General features: G+C 55.5%; 1 protein-coding gene across 1 annotated transcript; it reads left to right on the top strand.

Moving 5' to 3' along the window:
• Nucleotides 1-791: 791 nt before the first annotated feature.
• Nucleotides 792-13,588, top strand: TTLL2 (tubulin tyrosine ligase like 2). The gene is given in 7 exon segments (XM_030317131.1): nt 792-885; nt 2,626-2,759; nt 11,984-12,280; nt 12,282-12,979; nt 12,981-13,060; nt 13,063-13,335; nt 13,338-13,588. Coding segments are annotated over 7 exon segments (1,827 nt in total).
• Nucleotides 13,589-21,266: the final 7,678 nt, after the last annotated feature.

The following is a 21,266-nucleotide window of genomic DNA, read 5'->3' as shown; positions in this document are numbered from 1 at the left end:
CGTCCTGCCTCTTCCAGCGCCTGGTGTTCATGTCGTCTCAGGTTATTCCCGGGCTCGTGGATGCATCACACGGGTCTCTGCCTCCGACCTCACGTGGCCAACTTCCGTGAGTCTGTCCTCTCGTGACATTCTCCTCCCTGTGACTGTCTTTGTGTCTTTCCTCCTTTTCTGATAAGCACACCGGGGCCCACCCTACCCCAGCATGACCTCATCCTAACTAATCACGTCTCAATGACCCTGGTTCCAGAGAAGCTCATGAATGTGGGGGGACACTCTTCACCCCCATACAGAACCCACAAGATAGAAGCGACGCCATATGACTTAATTGTAAAAGGCTCACTCTGGCTGCTGGTAGGAAGGCACAGTAGGTGCCGAGGTGAGACAAAGAGTCACAGGCCATTGCCTTGGGAAGCTGTCGAACTGTTGGAGCAAGAAGCAAGAGGGACCCAGGCGGTCACGGTGGCAGGGAATGGAAAGAGGGTGAACTGGTGGGACCGGGGACGTGCTTTAAGGGCAGAGGCCACAAGATGTATTGACGCAGAGGAAGAGCCAAGGAAAACTCGGGAGTCTGGCTTATCCAATAAGTGGGAGAAGCAAATGGCCGCTTACTCAGACTGGGGAGCCTCGCAGAGGAGAAAATCAAGAGCCTGGTGTTGAGCACGTGACACGTGAGGCTCTCAGACATCCACGTGGCTCTGGTGGGCAACGGTGAGACGTCTGGAGCTGGAATGTGGGGGTGTCCTAGGGACAGAGAGACCGGGACATCAGCCTAGAGAGAGGACGTTAAAGCCATGGCGCAGAAGGAGACCAGCCGAGTGAGTGGTCCTGGAGCGGAGCAAAGCCCTACGGTCTCACTCCCTGCACCTTCCGTCTTCAGAGGCCAGGGTGAGGAGGGGGAACCAGAAGGGAAGTGACCGTGGGGACAAATGAGTGCCCCCAAGAGACTGACATGGCAGAGCCCAGTTAGTGACAGGTCCCAAAGACGCTCAGCTCTCTTGTCAACTGCTGGGGTGTGTTGGGCAGATACAGTAGAGGACAGATCATTGATTTGGCAAAATGACATCACCTGTGCGAAGGCAGAGCAACTCAGTGGGAGTCTTGGGGATGAAGACTTGAACCAAGTGGCTTAGAAAGAGTAGAGAAGCGGAGACAGGAAGGATTCCCAGCCCTTCCCAGAAGGTTTCCTGGGAAACGAGGCGGTGGCTAGAGCCCGATATGGGAGGGGGTGAAGGATCATTACAGGACTGAAATATTGGGGGGTTGGGAAGGACAGGGCATTAAGATTATTCTAGTTCGAATCCCTTGTGTGGTAACGACGAAAAAAAGCAAGAATAATCAGCAAGGTTAATGCCTCTGATGACTTGTCCTGGGTCACAGAGTTGGTTAATTGAAGAAATGGGATAGAACTTGATTTCTTAACTCTTGGTTGTTTTTCTACTAAAAGGGTAAGTGAGGAGGGTAACTCCAAATGCTACTCGTCAACAGAGATATATGCCCTTAATTTTTTTTGGAACGTTTTACTGACTTGTAAAACAAAGACAATGTAAAATAAAGGAAATGTACAATTACACAAGTACAGCTTGATAAAATTCTACGACCTGAAAACATCCATATGGCCAACACCCAGACCAGGAAACAGACACCTGCAACATTCTATCACTTCCTTCAAGGGCAACAATTGTCACACCATGGATTCTTTTCTTGTACTTAATTACATGTATTTCTCTCTTGATTAAGTTTTTGTTGTAGAAGTTTCATGTTTGTAAACGTCCTTCAAGAAGTCCTGAGGAGATCATGGTAACCAGAAAAAGCCCGTTCTCCATCCTTCCAATGAACCGGGTGCTGTGCTAGGTAGAGTTTTCAGTGAATGTTAACTGGCAAATGTCAAGGGCTTGGTTGTTGGTTGGGAAGATGTTTCGAAGGCAGGAAAGATTTCTAGGCTCCCAGAGACCATGCGGTTTCTCACACGTCTCTCCCTTGGGCCTGGTAGGTGGTAGAGAAGAATCTCTTTCCATCAACCACCTGGGGTGTGAGTTTGATGCTCACTTGGGGGAGGTGGGATTGAGGTATAAAAAAAAAGTGAAAATTCTACTTATTGGTTCCCTGTTTCCTTGGACTCCACCAAAGTTCTAGATTTAAGCACCATAATAAACCTAACTTCTTCTGGATCCTATCAGAGCAGGTAAGTGTGTCCCAGTGTGAGGACCACTCACCCTTGAAGGTGAGGCGAGACTCATGAACAGCGCACACCGGGGAGGCCCCGGAGCTGTGATTAGCGAGCCCCAAGGATGTTGGCTCCCGCATGGGGAGGCCCCGGAGCTGTGACCAGGGAGGCCCCGGGGTTGTGACCAGGGAGGCCCCGGGGCTGTGATCAGCGAGCCCCAAGGGTGTTGGCTCCAGCACGGGGAGGCCCCGGAGCTGTGACCAGGGAGGCCCCGGGGCTGTGACCAGCGGGCCCCCGAGGGCATTGGCATCAGCCTGGGGCAGCGGTGTTAGCGGTCCCTGAGCAACGCAGAGGTGGCCCGTTTGCCTCCCGGCCAGTTCTCTAGCCACAAGATCCAAAGTCCGTGTGGTCGGCTCCTGGGAGGCCCCCAGGCTTCCTTAAGCCTTTCCGTGTCTGAGGAGGACAGGATCCCATGGGCACAAGTCAAGGGAGAACTGAGCCCATTGAGAAATCTGGAGAAGAACCTGAGAAGCAGTTCGGGGAAATGCGCTCGCTCTCGGCGCTCACTTTGGACGAAGCCAACACGTTTCACCTGGTGAGTGTGCACCCCACCTTCTTCTGCTCATGTGCCCTTAGAGTCTCTTTTGTGAGAGGTGACCGTGTGCCAACGTCCCCAGAGAGCAGACAGCTGGGAAACTCACCCAAACGTCTCTAATCGAAGGGGAAAATGGTACACTATTCAACAAATTCAGGATTCGTAGACGATTTCGGCCCAGACATCCTTCCTTGTGTCTGCATGGCCAGCCCTGTCTCTGCCCCTGACTCACAATCATCACCGAACCCACCTTAATCTGGTGCTCGGGAAGACGGTCGGGGGAAAGACTCAGTGACTCTTGGTTTCTACACCACTTCCCAGCACGTACGGCTGCAGGGTAACGATAAATAATTAACAACGAATGAACACATCAAACCCAGAAAGAAAAATGCCTTCTGGGCCACGTACGATGAATTGCTTTTGTTCTTGGTTTGCTAATTAGGAAATCCGCAGTGTTTCCCTTCCCCTGGGACAGCTCAGCCAGGGCTCTGTTGTGCTGTGCAGTTTTATATATCATGTGAGGCAATTTATTGGTCCTGAAAGGGTATAACAGTGTCTGTAATTAAATAGTTGGTGTCGAAACATTAAACATTCATCAACAGAGTAATAAGATGCTGAAGCCTGAGTGAGCTGAGTTCAAAGATCCTATGGGGAGGCACCTCATATACAAATGCAGGGCGGATTCTGCCCGGGGTGTGTCCCAAAGTCCACAGGTGTGGTGCTCGGGCCTGGGGGACAGAACGAGGGTGTGGAGGCAGCACACAGCCAGGGAAGGACAGGGCCAACAGAGGTCTCAGGTGTAAACTTGACTTACAGAAACGATAAAGATTCAGGGGCGCCGGGGGGCTCAGTCCATTGGGCGTCGACTTCAGCTCAGGTCATGATCTCACGGATCGTGAGTTCGAGCCCCGCGTCGGGTTCTGGGCTGACAGCTCGGAGCCTGGAGCCTCCTTCGGATTCTGTGTCTCCCTCTCTCTCTCTGCCCCTCCCCTGCTCATGCTCTGTCTCTGTTTCTCTCTCACAATGAATAAACCTCCGTATATATATAAGAAACAATAACGATTCATTTTGGAAACTCAACTGTTCTTATGTGGAAACGGTCTATTTTGAGGTCCCACCTGGGTGAAGTACAAGAAGGTCCCAGGACGGCCCCCCAGAGGAGCCCGCCTGCCTCTTCTCGTCCATCTGTCAGCTGCCCTGGGCCTCTCTGTGTCCTCAGGTGTGTGGCTGATGGGGCCACTGGGCTCTGAGCTGAGTGTGGTCCCCACAGAAAGAAGACAGTCCTCCGGAGGAGGGGGGGGACGTGCAGAGGAGCCCCAGGTCCATATCCGGATGGGGCCTGGTCCCTCAGGCCCTGCGGTGATGTGTGCCCCGCTTTGTGAGGAGAGCAGGCTCGCATCACGGAGGGACCAGCAAGGAAGCTTCCAGTTCTGCCCCGTCGACTGGGCTCTGCGGCTGCCGAGGGCTGACCGCACACCCACTTGGAAGCAGGGCCGGGCTCGGGGACGAGCGTACGGAAGTCACCCCGGGAGCCGGAGGGGGCCCCAGCGCGTGCCTCTGTCCCGGGACGCACCCCTCCCCGACGGCTCAGGGGGCCGCGTGCGCTCTGACCAGCGGGGCCACCGCGCTCAGACCTGGTGGACTTAGGAGGAAGAGCATCCCGCCCACCTGGGTTGTATCGCTTGACGACACGCTTTCGTGCGCGAGGCGGGAGCACGTCCTGTGACACCGTGGACAGAGGGAGCGCTCAACGGCACCCCATAGTGAGTGGGGGCGCTCCCCCCCGGAACACACCGAGCAGCCCGTGCTCTCCGAGACCTGATGGACGGACGCTAAGGCTTCGGGGCAGAGCACGGATCTCCTGGCACACAGACGGCTGGATGCAGAGGGAGCAGTTTTCCCCAAGGTAGGTGTGCAGGGTGTGGGCCCCAGAGGAGGGGAGAAAGGGAGGGCAGGGGAGGAGAGAAGGCGGGGCTCAGGGCCACCAAGTCGGGATGCCCTGAGGCCACAGCTAGGGCTTGGGTCGGACACCCGGCTCCTGACCCTGCCAGGCGGGGCTGGGAAGTCCGGGCGGGGAGTGGCGTCGGGCTGAACAGCGGCTGAAGACTCATACGAAGGCCTTGAATGCCATGCTAAGAAGTGTGGCCTTCAGACGTAGATGTGATATCTCAAAGGCTTTCCAGTGGGGAAAAAAAAAACCCACTGCCTTTCCATACGCAGTTTGCAAAGCGGCAAATGTAGCTCCCCGGTCCCGGGACACTGGACATTTTCACGTCAAGTCAGTTCCGGTCCACTGGATGCAAGCCTCGGGCGGAATCGGGTGGGGCCTCACCCCCGGGGAACTGAAGGCTTTAATGATAAAACAAAACCTATCACCAGTATAAAAAGTTGTGCCCGGGCACTGATTTAGAATAATTAAAAACTGTTCCGATTTTAAGTTAATAACAACTTATTTAAAAAAAAAGGGGGAGGGTGGTTGAGGGGGACGGTCAGCCACCAAGTGGCTTCGCCCACGTAGAATCACGCAGGAGTCTACAGCCGCCGTTGGCTCCTAGTTGATAAAAACGGAGTGCCTTGCACGTCTGAACAACTCGCCTCTAAATCTGAAAATCGCTGCGCGAAGCAGTGTGAAGTTTCTGTCGTGTGCGCGACTCTTTGATCCACGACAGGGCTGTGTGTTTTTACTGTTCCGAGTATGGCCGGAGGCAAGGCCGTGTGGATAGTAAAAAAAGTTGATGAAACCATGTTTTCACCCAGGACACATGAGCACACAGGCTGCGCGTGGTAAATCTCCAGTAATTCCAAACGAAGGCGGGGCAGAGGCTTTCGAAATTAATCGTTGAGGTTCCGAAAGCCGAGACCAAAGGACGTAGACAGAAGCCGGTTCTCTGCCTCGGTGGGATCTGTGTTTGCTTTTGCAGCATCTGATTTCAGGGTCACCCAAGAAGGGTCCCTCTCCTCGACCCCCAAATATTTCCTCTCTCAGTTCAAAGACGACAGAAATTCATGGCATTCAATCACATGGTTTCCTACTACAGCCGGGTCCGGTTCCAACGGAAGGTAGCTGGGGGTGGTTTGTCCCTCACATGGTGAATGAGCTCCAAACGCAGTGTGCATAGACACAATGGACTCCCTCCTGATTCTTTTTCAAGGTCCCGTTTTGGAAGGACCAACGTGAGACTCAGCAGTCTGAGGGGCTGTGGAGGCTGGGGGCCGTCCCCTCCCACAAATTCCGGCTCCGGAATGAGTCTTCTGGGAGAAGCAGGGATCCCAGGGGCCATTCTGAGGGTTCATTGTTCCCACAGTGGGGGCAACAGTTGTGTTTGGCCCGCTTCCCTCCCAGCGGGCCCCGTGTGCCCAGGAATGTCATCAAGGTGTGGGAAAAGAAGCCAGGAGAGAGCATGGCCAGGGCTGAACCAGACTCCAAGAGATCATAAAACCCCGTAATTATAACAATGACCTAATCACACGCTTGAAGTCGGCTTCTGAAGTTCAGGTTGCTGCTGCTTCTCAGACGCGGCCTCTGCCCTGATTACATCGGCCGGGTTTCCGCCGAGGAGGACGCGAGACCTGGGCGCGCTCTGCGATGTGTGTCCCTGGTTGCACGTGACCAGGTCGGCCCCGCCTTCGCTCGTTCCCGCTCCACACGCGGTGGTTCAACGGCGATGATGTTTTGATGCGTGTTGGTGTTTTCCGTGCACACGCGGGCTCGCTCTGCCCCTACGAGCCTTCCAGCCACGTTCACGGTAACGGACTCGGGCTCTCCTAACAGAGATACAAGCACGTGGCCTTCACCTTCTGGGTGGGTGCCCCTCTCCCTTGGGATAACGGCTTGGGGAGTAGCCCCGCGTGCTCTAGTTTCCTTCTGGAAGTTTTTATGTGGAGGCCGACCTTCCTCTTGGAGGGCCCGAGAGGGCTCTGTCCACCAAGCCTCACTCGCCTGCAGGGTCTGTCGATCTGTGGCCGTCCCCCGGTCAAGGACGTGCCCGCCTCACAGAGCCCCTCCCACGGGCCGCACCTGAAAAGCGTAGCCTCCCACGCGACAGGGCACGCGGAAATGCACGCGGGAGATGGTGACTCTGTCAATATACACATATATGTCATAATTTCCCTGCAGTGACCTTGTGGAGTTCGCACGTTATTAGTAATTACTGCTACCTTGATACGTTCCTGGGCCAATCAGTGTGACTGCCCAGGGACGCTGAGAGCCCTGGTTCCCAATAAAGTGTTTTCAAGTTCAGGGAGAATGTTCACCGCCTTCTTTTCAGAATAAAGCCCGTGGACCCTGAGAGCTCTTCGCCCGGGCTATTGCTCAGTTCAGAACCGCCAGGGTTAAGCTGACCGGTGTCTCAGCTCCTGCCCTGGCTGAATGGCAAATGCCCTTAAATAATTGACAATTTCATGTCATAGTTTCATGTTATAATGTGCACGTGTATTTGCGTACGATATTTTTATCACATTACACGATACTTTGCTTGCCTCTTAAGTCTTAGTATCGCAATTATGTATTATGAGCATCAACGAATATAAAGTGATGCCTTCGGGAAATAGCCAGGGCTCGCTGCCTGTGCGGGCTGCTCCGAGCATAGAAGTTATTTGTGTCTTTCATTAATTTCATTGTAATGGCGATCATTTCAGTTCCCACGAGGACCGCTTACGTGTCACAGTTCCGAGTGCAAACGCCCAAATACACATACAGCGTATTACATGTTTTATATGATTTAAACCAATCAGTTGCTGATTTAAGCACTCGTAGTAAAGGTAGGAAGGCCTAGTGTGTATCTGGTAAAAGGTCAGGAACGGTGATGTCTATTTTAATTGTGAATAGAATTTGCCACTAAAGTTTGGGCTCAAGACTGAGAAGCTGAAGTTAGCCATAAATCTCTTGGATCCTGACCCAGATAAATGGGAGTTTATAAAAAGAGAGAGGACATTTTGGGCGGAAATGAGCAACGGAGTAGGAATCACGGCTGACATGGACAGAAAATGTATGAAATCTGTATTCCCCTCATTACAGGAAAAACTATACCCCCCCTGCTCCTCCCCTGTCCCGACCCCACTCTGGGCTGCTGGTTCATTCATTTGTTCCACAAACATACAGGGCACCCAATGCAGGAACCGGGATTAAAAAGACAGCCCTGACCTCAAAAACTCCTATTTCGCTGGGTGAGGCGGGCGAATGGCCATTTCCACAGCCGTGCTGGCCCGCAGCACCCGGGAAGTGCAGACAGCAGGGACCCCGGGGGCGGGGACAGCCACCGCGGCAGACAGACGCGGAGCGCAGACACGCAGAGCCCACGCCGACTGGAGCGGACGGGGTCGCCTGCAGCCCCAGCAGATCCGCTCCCGGTGCAGCACGCAGGTGGGGGACCCCCGCACAGTGGGCGTCGTCCCGGCTCGGCTCGCGCGGTGTGAGCCCGCCCTGTGTTCGCGGCCAGGACAGCAGCGGGAGCGCGCGGACTGTGGTCAAATAACCCGCATCGTCTCCTTACCACACGGACGCAGGCGAGGCTGCCTCGGCAGTAAACAGTCTGACCCCCGCGTGACGCGCAGCCCCCCCCTCCAGGGGCCCTCGCTCCCCCGCTCCTCTGCAGGGTCTCTCCACCTCCATCCAGAACCCCCCGGGCCCTGACCCCTCTCGGAGCCTCCTCTTAACAAGGTCACAGAATATGCGATCCTTCAAAAATCTCTGAAGGAACAGTGACACCTGGGACCCACCACCCAGTTTACACAGATAACGGGGAGGAGGGGGCACCGCTAACCCTCTGCGGGACTTTGATGCCCCCTCCCCTCCTCCCTCCCCCTCCTTCCTTCCCTCCCCCCTCCCCTCTCCCTTCCCCTCCCCTCCTCCCTCCCCTCCTCCTTCACCTCTTCCCTCATGTCTCCTCCCTTCTCTCTTCCCTCCCCTCCTCCCTCCCCCTCCTTCCTCCCCCTCCTCCCTCCCCTCCTCCCTCCCCTCCTCCCTCCCCTCCTCCCTCCCCCTCCTTCCTCCCCCTCCTCCCTCCCCTCCTCCCTCCCCTCCTCCCTCCCCTCCTCCCTCCCCTCCTCCCTCCCCCCTCCCTCCCTTCCTCCCTCCCCTCCTCCCTCCCCTCCTCCTTCCCCTCCTCCTTCACCTCTTCCCTCATGTCTCCTCCCTTCTCTCTTCCCTCCCCTCCTCCCTCCCCCTCCTCCCTCCCCTCCTCCCTCACCTCTCCCTCCACCTCCCCTCTCTGTTCCCCCCTCACCTCCTCCTTCATCAGCAGGAGGTCAACCTTTGGACACCATACAGAGGGGAACCACATGTGCATTTCACGGGTTCTCTTCCTATGTCCACGGACCACATGGCCACACCTGGAGCTGGAACCCACCCGTGGCTCATCCTGCCGTGGCCATGAACGGTGTGACCTCCTCACCATCCTCCCTCCTAGAGATGAAGCTCAGACCAAGGGAGAAACTAGGCTATTATGAAAATCTCCGTGGACAGCTTCACTCTCAGCCGCAAGGACACCACCTCTGAGATGAGAGGATGGTGTGACCGATGGCTGGGCCACCCTGCTCCAGAAGGGGTGGGGGGGGGGCATGTGGCTCCAGGGCCTGTGAGCACACAAAGAGGTTGTATCCTGGTCCCCTCCAGCAGGTGGCCTTCGGCCCACATCTACACTCACGGGAACGGCCACGCTCACCTTAAGATGAGCACTTCGTCCTCTACAGGCGTGGGAGGCGAGAGCCGAGCGACTGGGGACGTGCCCCATGACGCCCCCCGGGGCCGGCCGGCGTGCCTGGCACGGGAAGGGGCCTCTGCAGGCTCCCCCCACCCGGTCCTCACCGCCCGCGTCGCCTCCCCCGTCCTACGGAGGGCTTCCGAATTTGTCCCCAACCAGTTTTTCATCACGACGCCTGCCCCCTCCCACGTGCGTTTCTGCGTCAGACGGAACCGTGTGCTGTCCGCAGCGTCTGTCCGTCTGTCTGAAAGAGGCTGGATGAAAGACACTTCAGTGGCTCCAGACCTTGTGTTGAGCAGAGAAAACTCTTAATTACGCATTTGGTTTCTCAACGAATTTTCACAGGCAAGTGGACACTGATCGGCTTTCTTGGTTCCAGGAAGCCCAGGTTTGCCGGCCGGCCTCAAGATGGCATTTCCTGGGTCTGTTCTCGTCCGCTGAGCCGTGGAGCCGGAGAAGGCCGGGCCCGAGCCCCCGCGTGCTGGTTCCCGACGGGGCCGGGCGCCCCCCAGAAGGCCACACTGTCCTTTCCTGAGAGGTTTATTTCCCAGGCCGGGAAGGTGGAGGTGGCCAGGAATGGGACAATATCCCATCAGGTTTGCCTGACTCAATATTTCCCACGCTGCTTTTGTGAAATGGTAACTAACGTGACACAGATTTTAGGAGGGTTCCACGATCAACTAAGTTCGGGAAAGATGGCATGTGTCTTGGAGCTAGGAAGAGACTAAACTTTTTTTTAAATTTATTTTGAGAGAGAGGGAGAGGGGGAGAGCACAGGCACAAGCAGGGTAGGGGGGAGAGAGGGAGTCCGAGTGGGCTCCATGCTGACGGCATAAGGCACGATCTCACGAACTCTGAGATCACGACCTGAGCCGAAGTCGGATGCTTAAGTGACTGAGCCCCCCAGGTGCCCCAAGACAGAATCTTAAGCAGGCTCCACGCTCCGCACAGAGACCAGCACGGGGCTCGATCCCACGGCCTGGGATCATGACCTGAGCTGATTCAAGAGTCAGACACTCAACTAACTGAGCCACCCAGGTGCCCCAAGAGAAGGAACGTTTTTAACTGCGTTTGATCCAGCTTCCATAATTATTTTTGATCTTCCCCCTTACACACACACACACACACACACACACACACTACTATAACATGTTAATATCATTGAACATAGCTTGAAAACAGTGCCATAAATTGCAAAGATTGAATTTCTCAACAGCCGCGCTGGGGCTGTAGCTCCCGGGGGCCCCTCCTCGCCAAAGCAGTAACAACACCGACAAACGCGAGGTCATGTGTTGACACGGCTTGTGTTCACAGCGCTTCTGGACCCTCCTTCGGAGCCACTGTCCCAGCCCTCAGCAGCCTCGGATCAGAGCCTACCATACTCAGCAGCTGGCCTCAGAAAACAAGGAGACTCCTTCGCCGCTCCCCGACTCTTCCCAACTTCAAATCTGGAGAAGCAGGTGGGTGACAAGTTCGACCTCCTCCCTCCTTCCCGCCCACTTTCCCTCTGGCCAGACTGGATTCACCTGTCAGAGTTACTCCTTGGGCATCAATCAGAGCCTCTCAAACGCCACAGGATTTCCACCAAATAAGTTATGTCACGCTACAGGGTAAGTTATGCACGAACAATGCTAACATCATCAAAGAAATAAGTCAGAATTGCCTGAATGTGGCAGTTTTGATGAGCACTAAATCCTTGTTTTAGGATTTTGGAATAGCGACATCTCCCCCAAGAGGCGTTGGCTTTTTTACTCCCCCCCCACCCACCCTAGATCATAATACAACATCATGCCTCATCATCAGCTTTGATTTTCTCCAAAACAATCTGATTTTCTGTCTTTGAAATTTCAGGAAAATGTCGAATATGCACTTTCTGGGCGTCTTGCAAAATGGGAGGCGCAATCTTCACATAATCATTGTTTGTGCAGAATGGATTTCTAAAAAGTCAAATTTTTCCTGTCTATTTTCCTTGCAAGTTACCATGAACTTGAAGGAACACGGCCTGACCCCTGGGCATATGAGGCAGGTGCTGGTGGCCACCACAGGGGTCTGGCCTAAGTTCCCGAAGTTTCTCGGGCTGATAAGACCCTTGCTAATCACGTAACACCCACACATCACCTTTCTTTGCCATGTTCAGATTCATCTAACTGGAGAGAACCTGACATTTGCTTTTTCTAAAGAATGCCCATGTTTCAGGTCAACAGGATTCACTGAAGGTACAGGCCTACGGCAGAGTAACCCTCGGGTCACCGTTGTGACTGCCAACGTTTTAACATGTCGCTAAGAGGAGGCAGTAGGCAGGTAACTCCGGAGCGACAGAACGCACAGGGAGGGGCACGTCAGCTTCTGCAGGGGCAGCAGAGATGGGCGGACCTGTGCAGGGGGCAGGTTATCTGGTGAATAATGTCAGGGAAGGCAGACAAGACAGCTGACGGTAGGATGTGGGCTCCTTTACGGAAAAGCTCCTCTAGGATACGACCTCCCTGTCCACCCTCTAACGTTTTTCTGATCATCGGTTTTTAGAAAAGAAAACCTTATTTGATGGCAGAAGGCAGACCTTCGGGGGCCATCCCGAAGCCACCGGTGTTCCCTGTGGACGACAGAATGCCGGAAGTGGTGCAGAGCGTCCTGCTGGAGCGAGGGTGGGACAAATTTGACGAAGGAGGGCAGAACAGCGACGACTGGAACCTGTATTGCGGGACTTCCTCCTGCCGGATGACTGAGCGCGTCCGCGTGAAGCTGGGGCAACGGCTGAACCACCCCCCCGGGCACCACCAGGCGGACCGGAAGGACCGCCTGGCCAGGCACCTGAAGCGCGTGGAAGAGGACGTCCGGCGGCCCCCTGCACGAGTTCATCACGCTGACGTTCGTCATGCCTGACGACAAGTTCATGGCTGAATACTCGTGGGAGAAGCACGTGACGGGCGCAAAACGCAGCTCCCGGATCTGCAAGCCTGTGGAGCCGTCTCGCGGGACGGGGATCATCATTTCCAGTGACATTAAAGACTTAGTCTTTGATGATACATACATAGTACGGAAATATACCTGCCACCCTTTCCTCGCGGGCAGAGGTAAACCTGACCTCCGCATCTGTGTCTGTATCACGGGCTTTAAGCCTTTGACCATTTACGTTTATCAGGAAGGGTTAGCGCGCTTTGCCACGGAGAAGTTCGACCTGAGTAATCTGCAGAACAGTTATGCCCCCTTGACCAACCTCAGCATCAACAAGTCTGGGGCCTCGTATGAGAAAATCAAAGAAGTGATCGGTCGCGGCAACAAGTAGACCCTCAGCCGGTCCTTCTCTTACCTTCGCAGCTGGGACGTGGACGGCCTGCTTCTGTGGCAGAAAATCCACCACGTGGCTATCCTCACGGGGCTCGCCATCGCTCCCTCGGTCCCCTTTACGGCCAACTGCTTGGAGCTCTTTGGGTTTGATATTTTGATTGATGACAACTTGAAACCGTGGCCGCTAGAGGTCAACTTCAGCCCTGCCCTGTCCGCGGATTGTTCGGCGGACGTGTCTGAAGAGAAAACTCATCCACGACACTGCTGAGCTGATTTACTTGCAGGGTCTGAGGCATGGGAGGGCAGAGGGTAGTGATGGTCCCAGGGGAGCGGCGGGGTCCCCCTCGCGGAGCTGGATGCCGGTGGGCTCAACCGCGTGGGCAGAACCCTTCCTCGTGAGTCCCTCTTTCCGGTCATGGGCAGACCGTTTAAGGAGGAATCTGCAGTGAAGAAAGCCGTAAAGATACGTCCCGAGAGTAAACGTGCCTCCCAGCCTAGGGAAATGATGAGTAGGAAGAAAGACCTTCTCCTTTCAACAAGAGAACCCCCCCAAACCAAGCCAAAGTTAAAGGGCAGACACACGCCCCACAAAGCCTCATTCCGTTCGTGTCCCTCATCCAAGCGTGCGCCCACCGGACAAGCATCGCCCCGTGCGTCGCCTCGGACTAGAGCAAAGTGCCAGATCTCCAAGAAGGGAACTTTGTTCTCATTTTTCCTTTCAACGAAGCAACTTTTGGAGCTTCCAGGAATAGATTAAACGTCAGGAGAATAATCCAAGAGTTCCAGAAACGAATGAACAAACAACACTCCCAAGTGGCAGAAAAGGAAACAAAGAGAAGTTGACACGGCTTTTGGAAAACCAAGGATTCCCTTCCCGGGGACTGCGATGGCTCAGCCCCTGCCCCTCTGCATTCAGCACGTTGACCACCTCGCTGGGGCCACCAATGTGGGCGTAAATAGAAATATAGCAACCCTGACAAAGTAGAGCATGTGCAAATGATGATTAAATTACATGACCTAACTGGTGTATCTGCTCCGATTGCTTGGGAAAATACCACACAGCCTCTTCCCTGTCCTCGGAAATTCTTTATCACAATTACACTGTGCATTTACCGAAACACGAAAACAAAAGATAATTAGCGTATCTTTTAAGGACTCCGAGGTGAAAACGGTACAAAAAAGGCCAAGGGTTAACTTTTTGTTTCTTAATACACCATTTTATGTTCAAAATTATTTTTGTCAACTTAATGATCAGTCATCGGTATAAGGCGAATTACAGGAAACCTTCCCCCAGGGTACCCACGTCACTGTTATGTATAGGTCCTGGGTCCTAAATCAGACACTGCACCACATTGCTCCCCACTGGGGTCATCCATCAACCGTATTTGGAGAGCGTCCCCTCGTGGTTGGCCCTATCACTGATAGATTACCATCCCCGCACGCGACCTCAGAACCTTCCAGATCCAGCCTTGTCACTCCTGCCACATCAAAAAGCACTGAAGAGTCCTAAGACACAAAAGCCGCAGCATTTACTTGAAAACATCATGCTGAGTGAGAACAAAGCCAGACACAAAGGGCCACACGTAGTAAGATACGATTTACAGGAAGCGAACGGAGTTGGCAAATCCGGACACACAACGTGATTGGTGGTTGCAGGGCCCAGGGTGGGGGCGCGGGGGCGCTGACCGCGAGGGGGAGCGGGGTTCCTTCTGGAAGACAAAAATGTTCTGGTGGTGGTTGCACAACATCATGTGCTAGATGTCACTGATGGTCAATCTTATGTTTATTTCACCGCAATAAAAAAAGAAGTTACAGCAAACCATATTTAAGGTAAGCAAGGATTAGCTACTGAGGCTGGGGACACAGAGTGGGTGATACAGCCACCGAGGGACAAAGGAAGGAAGTGACTGCTCTCAGCGCCCCCATATGATTCCTTATGGTGTTGGCACTCGCAGCGGCCTCTGAACACCTAACAGAATCCTACTGTTCCCTCTGAATGGTTCAGAAAAAAGGGGGAGAAGAAAGTTCCAGCAGTTAGCCCGGAGGCTGGACTGTGTATGTTGCTCATTGCTTGGTTTCAGGCATAAGCACATTTATTGACTCCCAGCCTTATTCCAGAAGAGATTTGAAGGAGTCACGTAAGACTGTAAGCACATCCAGATTGCCCTGGTCTTCTATCTCAGCTTTCTACTTTATAGTATTTGGCAAACAAAGGAAAGGGCCTCTTCCGCACATATGGAGACGCGCTCTAACGAGACCAAGCCATGTGGCTACCATCACCCGAAAGCCAGAGATTAGATCTCATACCCCCTTTCATCTTGAGCAACAACTCAGACGTGAGGGTGAACGTCCCAGAGACGTGTGCAGCACATAACGTTAAGGAACGATGATTTCATTTGAGCATGTGAACCTCTGCAGCCCCGGGTCCGCTGTCCGGAAAACACGCACGATCCGGGCAGTATGCTCGTCGAGGCAAAATGCGGGCCAATTAAACTGAAATAATAGTGGGCTAACGTTAGACTTGCAAAGGCGACGGGAAGCCTATGTGTGTAGAGTTTGTATCAGGTGCACGCTTGTGTAAGGGACACGGAGGGAAGACAGAGACGCGGTATTCTGGGGGACAAGAGCCAAAGCCCCAAAGTCCAGAGATGTCTCCAAGAGATAGGAGGTAGTCCCTTAAAAGAATCCTTGGGTTCCCACCTCCGGGGAAATGGGACATGTGTACCTTTCCTTATTCCTTCGCAAAGTACAATCGAAGAAGCTAGACCGCACCAGGGCACCGGGGCAAACACAGGAGTCATGGAGGGGAAAGAAGGCAGTCCCACTAGGGACCCCAAGCCAAACAGGGTGTTGGGTTTGGGGCTTGGGGGGGGTGCCTCATACTCCAAACTGGGCACTATAGGAGCTGACAATGCCAATGGACACAAAGACCCAAGAGTCTCTGCGAGCGAAGGACCAGGAGACGAGCAGCTGAAGGGGAATTTAACTAAAGGAGCCTGCGGGACGCTGGGCTCTTTGACTCCAGGAAATCTCTAGGGAGCTAGAAACGCCCCGCAGTTGGAGGTGAAGGTTCTTACTCCATTTCAAAACTGGATCCCACCTCCCTTTGACTCGAGGTTAGAAGCAGCCAGCAGCAGGGGACGCAGGAAGTCATGAGAATCTCCCGGAAGGAAGGGGGAAGTAGGAGAGAAGTGTGCTCCCGGGACACAGCGGTCACACTGGGCTGGAGTGCGGCCCCCACCTGCCCAGCCCTCCCAGCGCGGAGTGGCCCCTGAGCCGAAAGCTGCTGGGTAACGTGCGAGCGGGTCGCAGAGGCATGGTGGCCGGCAGGGCGAGGCAGACCCCAGGGGCAGGCCGTGCAGACTCAGCTCCGGCCGGCTGCCCTCGTGGGCGTGCGGGGAGCCCTGTGGACACGGGCAGACAGAGGGCAGAGCCCCGCGGTGGTCTCTTCAAAACCTGACCTTCCAGACTCTTCTTGTCTGCTGTGTAGACTCCCCATGTTCACCCGTGAGCACTGTGCATACTGTGGAGGAGCTCGTGTGGGGCCTCTTGGCTGCCCTGCAGGCGGACCCCACGAGGAAGGGACAGTGCGAGGTAAGCTGTGTCCCCACGACCCCCGGTGAGATGCTCACGTCCCCAGGCGGGGTACCCCGTGACCTCCCCGTGAGTGGTCACGGCCTTGCAGTAGGACAGCAGGCGGGGTAGCCGAGGGGTGAGGGAGGGTTCCCGGCTTGCACTGCGGGGAGATGGCCTCAGGCCGGGGGGACGGGCTGCCGGGTTGTTCCTGCCGGACTCGGCCCGCGCCCGGCTGGGCTCACTCCTCCCCCAACCGCCCTCGCCCCCCTGTGTGGCTCTTCCGGGTTCAATCTCTCACTTCCTTTCATCAGAAAGAAATTCCTTCTCTCTCTCTCGCCCTCTGTGTGGAAAACCCAAGGAAGACCCTGGCCTTCCCTGACCGTCGATGACAGGACAGGCCTAGGTCGCGTGGGTGTCATCATCCCGGGGGGTGAGGGGGTCAGGGGCGCCCCCGGGGAGCAGGAGGAGACTTTCCTGGAGGCAAGCGTGGGGTGCGGTGCTCAGAAGGGGACCTGGCAGACACGGTGAAAACGGAAGGGCAGTCAGATGGGGAGATGCAGGGAGACTGAGGCCGGGAGTGGCCCCTGAGGCCTCGACGCCACCTGAGTCAGGTGGACAGCAGATGTCGGGTGGAATCTGCTTCAGGAGAAAGTTACAGAAGGGTCCGAGACACCCACGGGGCCTCGGATCCCTCCACGGTCAGGACCAGACTGAAGAACACAGCCGAGCAGCGGCTCTCGGCACCAGTGAGGGCTGCCAAAGTGGTCGCTGGCCTCCTGGAACTTTCTGGACCCTCCGCCTCATGTGCTCCCCCCCCCAATGTTCACCCACAGCTGCTCCCAGAGGACGGACCCTGGGCTTCGGGACCCTTGTCCCCTCAGAAGAGGAGGAGCCCAGCAGACTGAGGAGCCCAGTTCGGGGCTGGGCCTCCCTGGCCGTTGGCATATTGTGAAGGGGGTGGGGGTGCCCAGCGATCCAGCAGGGCCGTGCAGACCACATCAGTGCCTTAAACTGGGGCGGGTGAGCATCCCTGAGACCCTCATAGTCACGTCACTTGTCTCTTCTGAGCTGGGAAACTGGGATGGAGTCTGGCGGCGAGGGTCCCAGGACACCTGCCTCTGGGGACCCCCGGGGGGGGGGGTCTCCCGGCCCCTGGCTCTGCCTCCTCGCGGAAACGCAGAAACCACCTAAACAAGCCTGGACCACCAGACGGCACCGATGCTGGACACACGAGGGACACCGGTGCTTTCCGAGGGCAGACGGGGGTGAGGAGGGTTAGCTCCTGCCGTGGGAAAGAGCACACATTCCACGGTGGGCTGAGGGCTGCTGCAGCTGGCCTGGGGGTCTCTCGAGAAGAGACACGGGGATCTGGGCAGGAAGTCCAGCGGCCAGGACAGTAAGTCTGTGTCCGAGCGCACGGTGCCATCAGGCAGACACCTGGCCACTAGAGGACAGAGAAGCCACAGAGCTGCTCGCTAGAGGCAGGCGACCGGAGTGGGGACGGAGCCGAGGACCCTCCTGGTCTCATACGTCCACCACCCTTGATCGGAAACTTGTGCGGGAAGGCGGGCTGCGGGGAGAGCCCTGTTGAGTGCCTCCCTTCGGGAGCCCCCCAGGAGGCAACAAAGGCCCCAGGACGTCGCGTCCTCATCCCGGGACCTGTGAAGATGAACGCAGCTGCAAAACCAGCGGCACGTGCCCTCCCCCCAGATTCGACGCTCCGTGCACCGCTGACCTTCCGGATTTTTTCCTCAAAACCCTTCTGCCCTAAAAGGAACCAAGGTTCCTGGACAGTAGCTGATGCCATCCCTTGAGGCAGGAGAAGTCAGGAGGGGTCTGTGTACTGGGTCGAATAGTGTCCCCCCAGAGTTCACATCCACCTGGGACCCGCGAATGTGACCTCGTTTAGGATCACATGTGGTCTTTGCAGAGGCTTAGGATGAAGTCATTGTGGAGTAGCACAGGCCCTAAATCTGATGGCCAGTGTCCCTGGAAGAGGAGGGAAATCGGGGCACAGACACAAACAGCGGAACGGCCACGAGGACATGACGCAGAGCCCCAGCCCCTGTGCTGTCACAGGCGGAAAGCGCCGGGAATCACCCGCAGCCCCAGAAGCGGCGAGGCCAGGGACAGCCTCCCCGGGGGGGCCTCCAGAGGGGGTGTGGCCCTGCTGCGACCTCAGTCGGGACTCCTGGCCTTCGGGGACCGTGGGGGGCAGACTGCCACGGTGTTCCTGCAGCAGGCCGCCGTGGTTTGTCACGTTTGTTACAGCAGCCACAGGGAGCGGGGACAGGCTGCCACACGCTGTTCCCGTGAGCATCACATACTGAATCTGTGAATCAATTTTTACTTCTTTGAGAAGATCTAATCTAATTAGAACCCACCTTCATTGTTTTAAAATTTTTTTTAGACTTATTTATTTTTGATAGAGACAGAGAACAGTGGGGGAGAGGCAGAGAGAGAGGGAGACACAGAATCTGAAGCGGGCTCCAGGCTCCGAGCTGTCAGCACAGAGCCCGACGTGGGGCTCGAACCTGCAAACTGCGAGATCACGACCCAAGCTGAAATCGGACGCTTAGCCAACTGAGCACCCAGGCGCCCCTACAACCTGCCTTTAAGTGCTCAAGAAAAAGTGGTTTCAAAGTCACACTGACTCGGCTGAGCGTTACTAAACCAAGTCCTCATGTTTGTGACCACAGCCTTCTGTGTTCACAGAGCCTCTGATTCTGCAGAACCAGCAATAATCAGGGTTATGGTGACCCCGTCACGTGATGGACTCGCTCACTTGTGCCAGAACTAATTCCCAAAACGTCCGGGGCACTATTGTCACAGTTGGGAGGCGGGGCAAAGATGCAGGAGGCCTGGGGTCCACCCCGATTTGCTCCAGGCCCCTGGCAGGGGGAGGGGGGGGACACGGGTAAGTAGGTGGTGGGAACGCAGTTTGGGACGGGCCGAGGGGGGAGGGGGCCGGCGGACTGGAGGGCCTGCCCCTGCCAGGAGGGAGGATCACGGAAGGCTTTCCAGAGGCAAAGTGGCCGCACCAGCCTCCGGAGGACAGCGGTGGCGGCTCGTATGAGATGGGGCGGGGGCTCGTCCCAGGGAGGGGGGCTTGGAGAAGCTCTGGAGAGTGGGAGGGAGCGGCAGGCAAGGCAGGTGGGGCCAGAGCGGGATGAGCTGGGATGCCATGCTCTGAACACAGATATTTTTCTTCGGGAACACGCAGAGCACTTCCAGTGAAAAAGGGGATGACTCCATCATGGATCTTCTCCCACCCACCCCCACAGCATTCCCGGGAAATCTATGTGTCACACGCACAGACAGGCTGAAGTAGGGAGCCTCCAATCTGCCTGGAGGTCTTCGGGTCCTCATTCAGAACCCGAGCCAAGCTGGCCCCCTTCTCGAGCCTGAACGCTCACTGTGCTTTTTCTAGGCGCTTTTCATGCTGCCTTTGTGACCAACTGCATCCTTTTACATGCTGCTTGCAAATGCCTGTATATTCACAAAATAATGTACTGCGTATCACCAGACTCCACATCCAATAAGAGACTTGAGAAGGTGCTAGGAAGCCTTGAGGAGGTGCTAAGTAGCCTTGAAGAGGTGCTAAGAGCCTTGAGGAAGTGCTAAGGAGCTTTGAGGAAGTGCTAACAGCCTTGAAGAGGTGCTAAGGAGTCTTGGGGGAGTGCTAAGAGCCTTGAGGAGGAGCTAAGAAGCCTTGAGGAGGTGCTAAGGAGTCTTGGGGAGGTGCTAAGGAGCCTTGAGGAGGTGCTAAGGAGACTTGAGGTGCTAAGTAGCCTTGAGGTGGTGCTAAGGAGCCTTGAGGAGGGTTAAGAGCCTTGAGGAGGTGCTAAGAACCTTGAGCAGGTGCTAAGAAGTCTTTGGGGAGTGCTAAGAGCCTTGAGGAGGTGCTAAGGAGCCTTGAGGAGGTACTAAGGAGCCTTGAGGAAGTGCTAACAGCCTTGAGGAGGTGCTAAGGAGTCTTGGGGGAGTGCTAAGAGCCTTGAGGAGGAGCTAAGAAGCCTTGAGGAGGCGCTAAGGAGCCTTGAGGAGGTACTAAGGAGCCTTGAGGAAGTGCTAAGAGCCTTGAGGAGGTGCTAAGAGCCTTGAGCAGGTGCTAAGAACTCTTGGGGGAGTGCTAAGAGCCTTGAGGTGGCGCTAAGGAGCCTTGAGGAGGCACTAAGGAACCTTGAGGAGGTGCTAAGGAGCCTTGAGGAAGTGGTAAGGAGCTTTGAGGAAGTGCTAAGGAGCCGTGAGGAGGTGCTAAGGAGCCTTGAGGAGGCGCTAAGGAGCCTTGAGGAGGTGCTAAGAACCTTGAGGAGGTGCTAAGGAGCCTTGAGGATGTGCAAAGGAGCTTTGAGGAGGTGCTAAAAGCCTTGAGGAGGCACTAAGGAACCTTGAGGAGGTGCTAAGGAGACTTGAGGAAGTGGTAAGGAGCTTTGAGGAAGTGCTAAGGAGCCGTGAGGATGTGCTAAGGAGCCTTGAGGAGGCGCTAAGGAGCCTTGAGGAGGTGCTAAGAGCCTTGAGGAGGTGCTAAGGAGCCTTGAGGAGGTGCTAAGGAGTCTTGGGGAGGTGCTAAGGAGCCTTGAGGAGGTGCTAAGGAGACTTGAGGTGCTAAGTAGCCTTGAGGTGGTGCTAAGGAGCCTTGAGGAGGGTTAAGAGCCTTGAGGAGGTGCTAAGAGCCTTGAGCAGGTGCTAAGAAGTCTTTGGGGAGTGCTAAGAGCCTTGAGGAGGCGCTAAGGAGCCTTGAGGAGGTGCTAAGAGCCTTGAGGAGGTGCTAAGGAGCCTTGAGGAGGTGCTAAGGAGTCTTGGGGAGGTGCTAAGAAGTCTTTGGGGAGTGCTAAGAGCCTTGAGGAGGTGCTAAGGAGCCTTGAGGAGGTACTAAGGAGCCTTGAGGAGGTGCTAAGAGCCTTGAGGAGGTGCTAAGAGCCTTGAGGAGGTGCAAAGGAGC

The sequence above is a fragment of the Lynx canadensis genome, chromosome B2, assembly GCF_007474595.2.
Source record: "Lynx canadensis isolate LIC74 chromosome B2, mLynCan4.pri.v2, whole genome shotgun sequence".
Lineage (NCBI taxonomy): Eukaryota > Metazoa > Chordata > Mammalia > Carnivora > Felidae > Lynx > Lynx canadensis.
The sequence above is the reverse complement of the archived record's forward strand: the minus strand, read 5'-3'. Positions and strand labels throughout refer to the sequence as shown.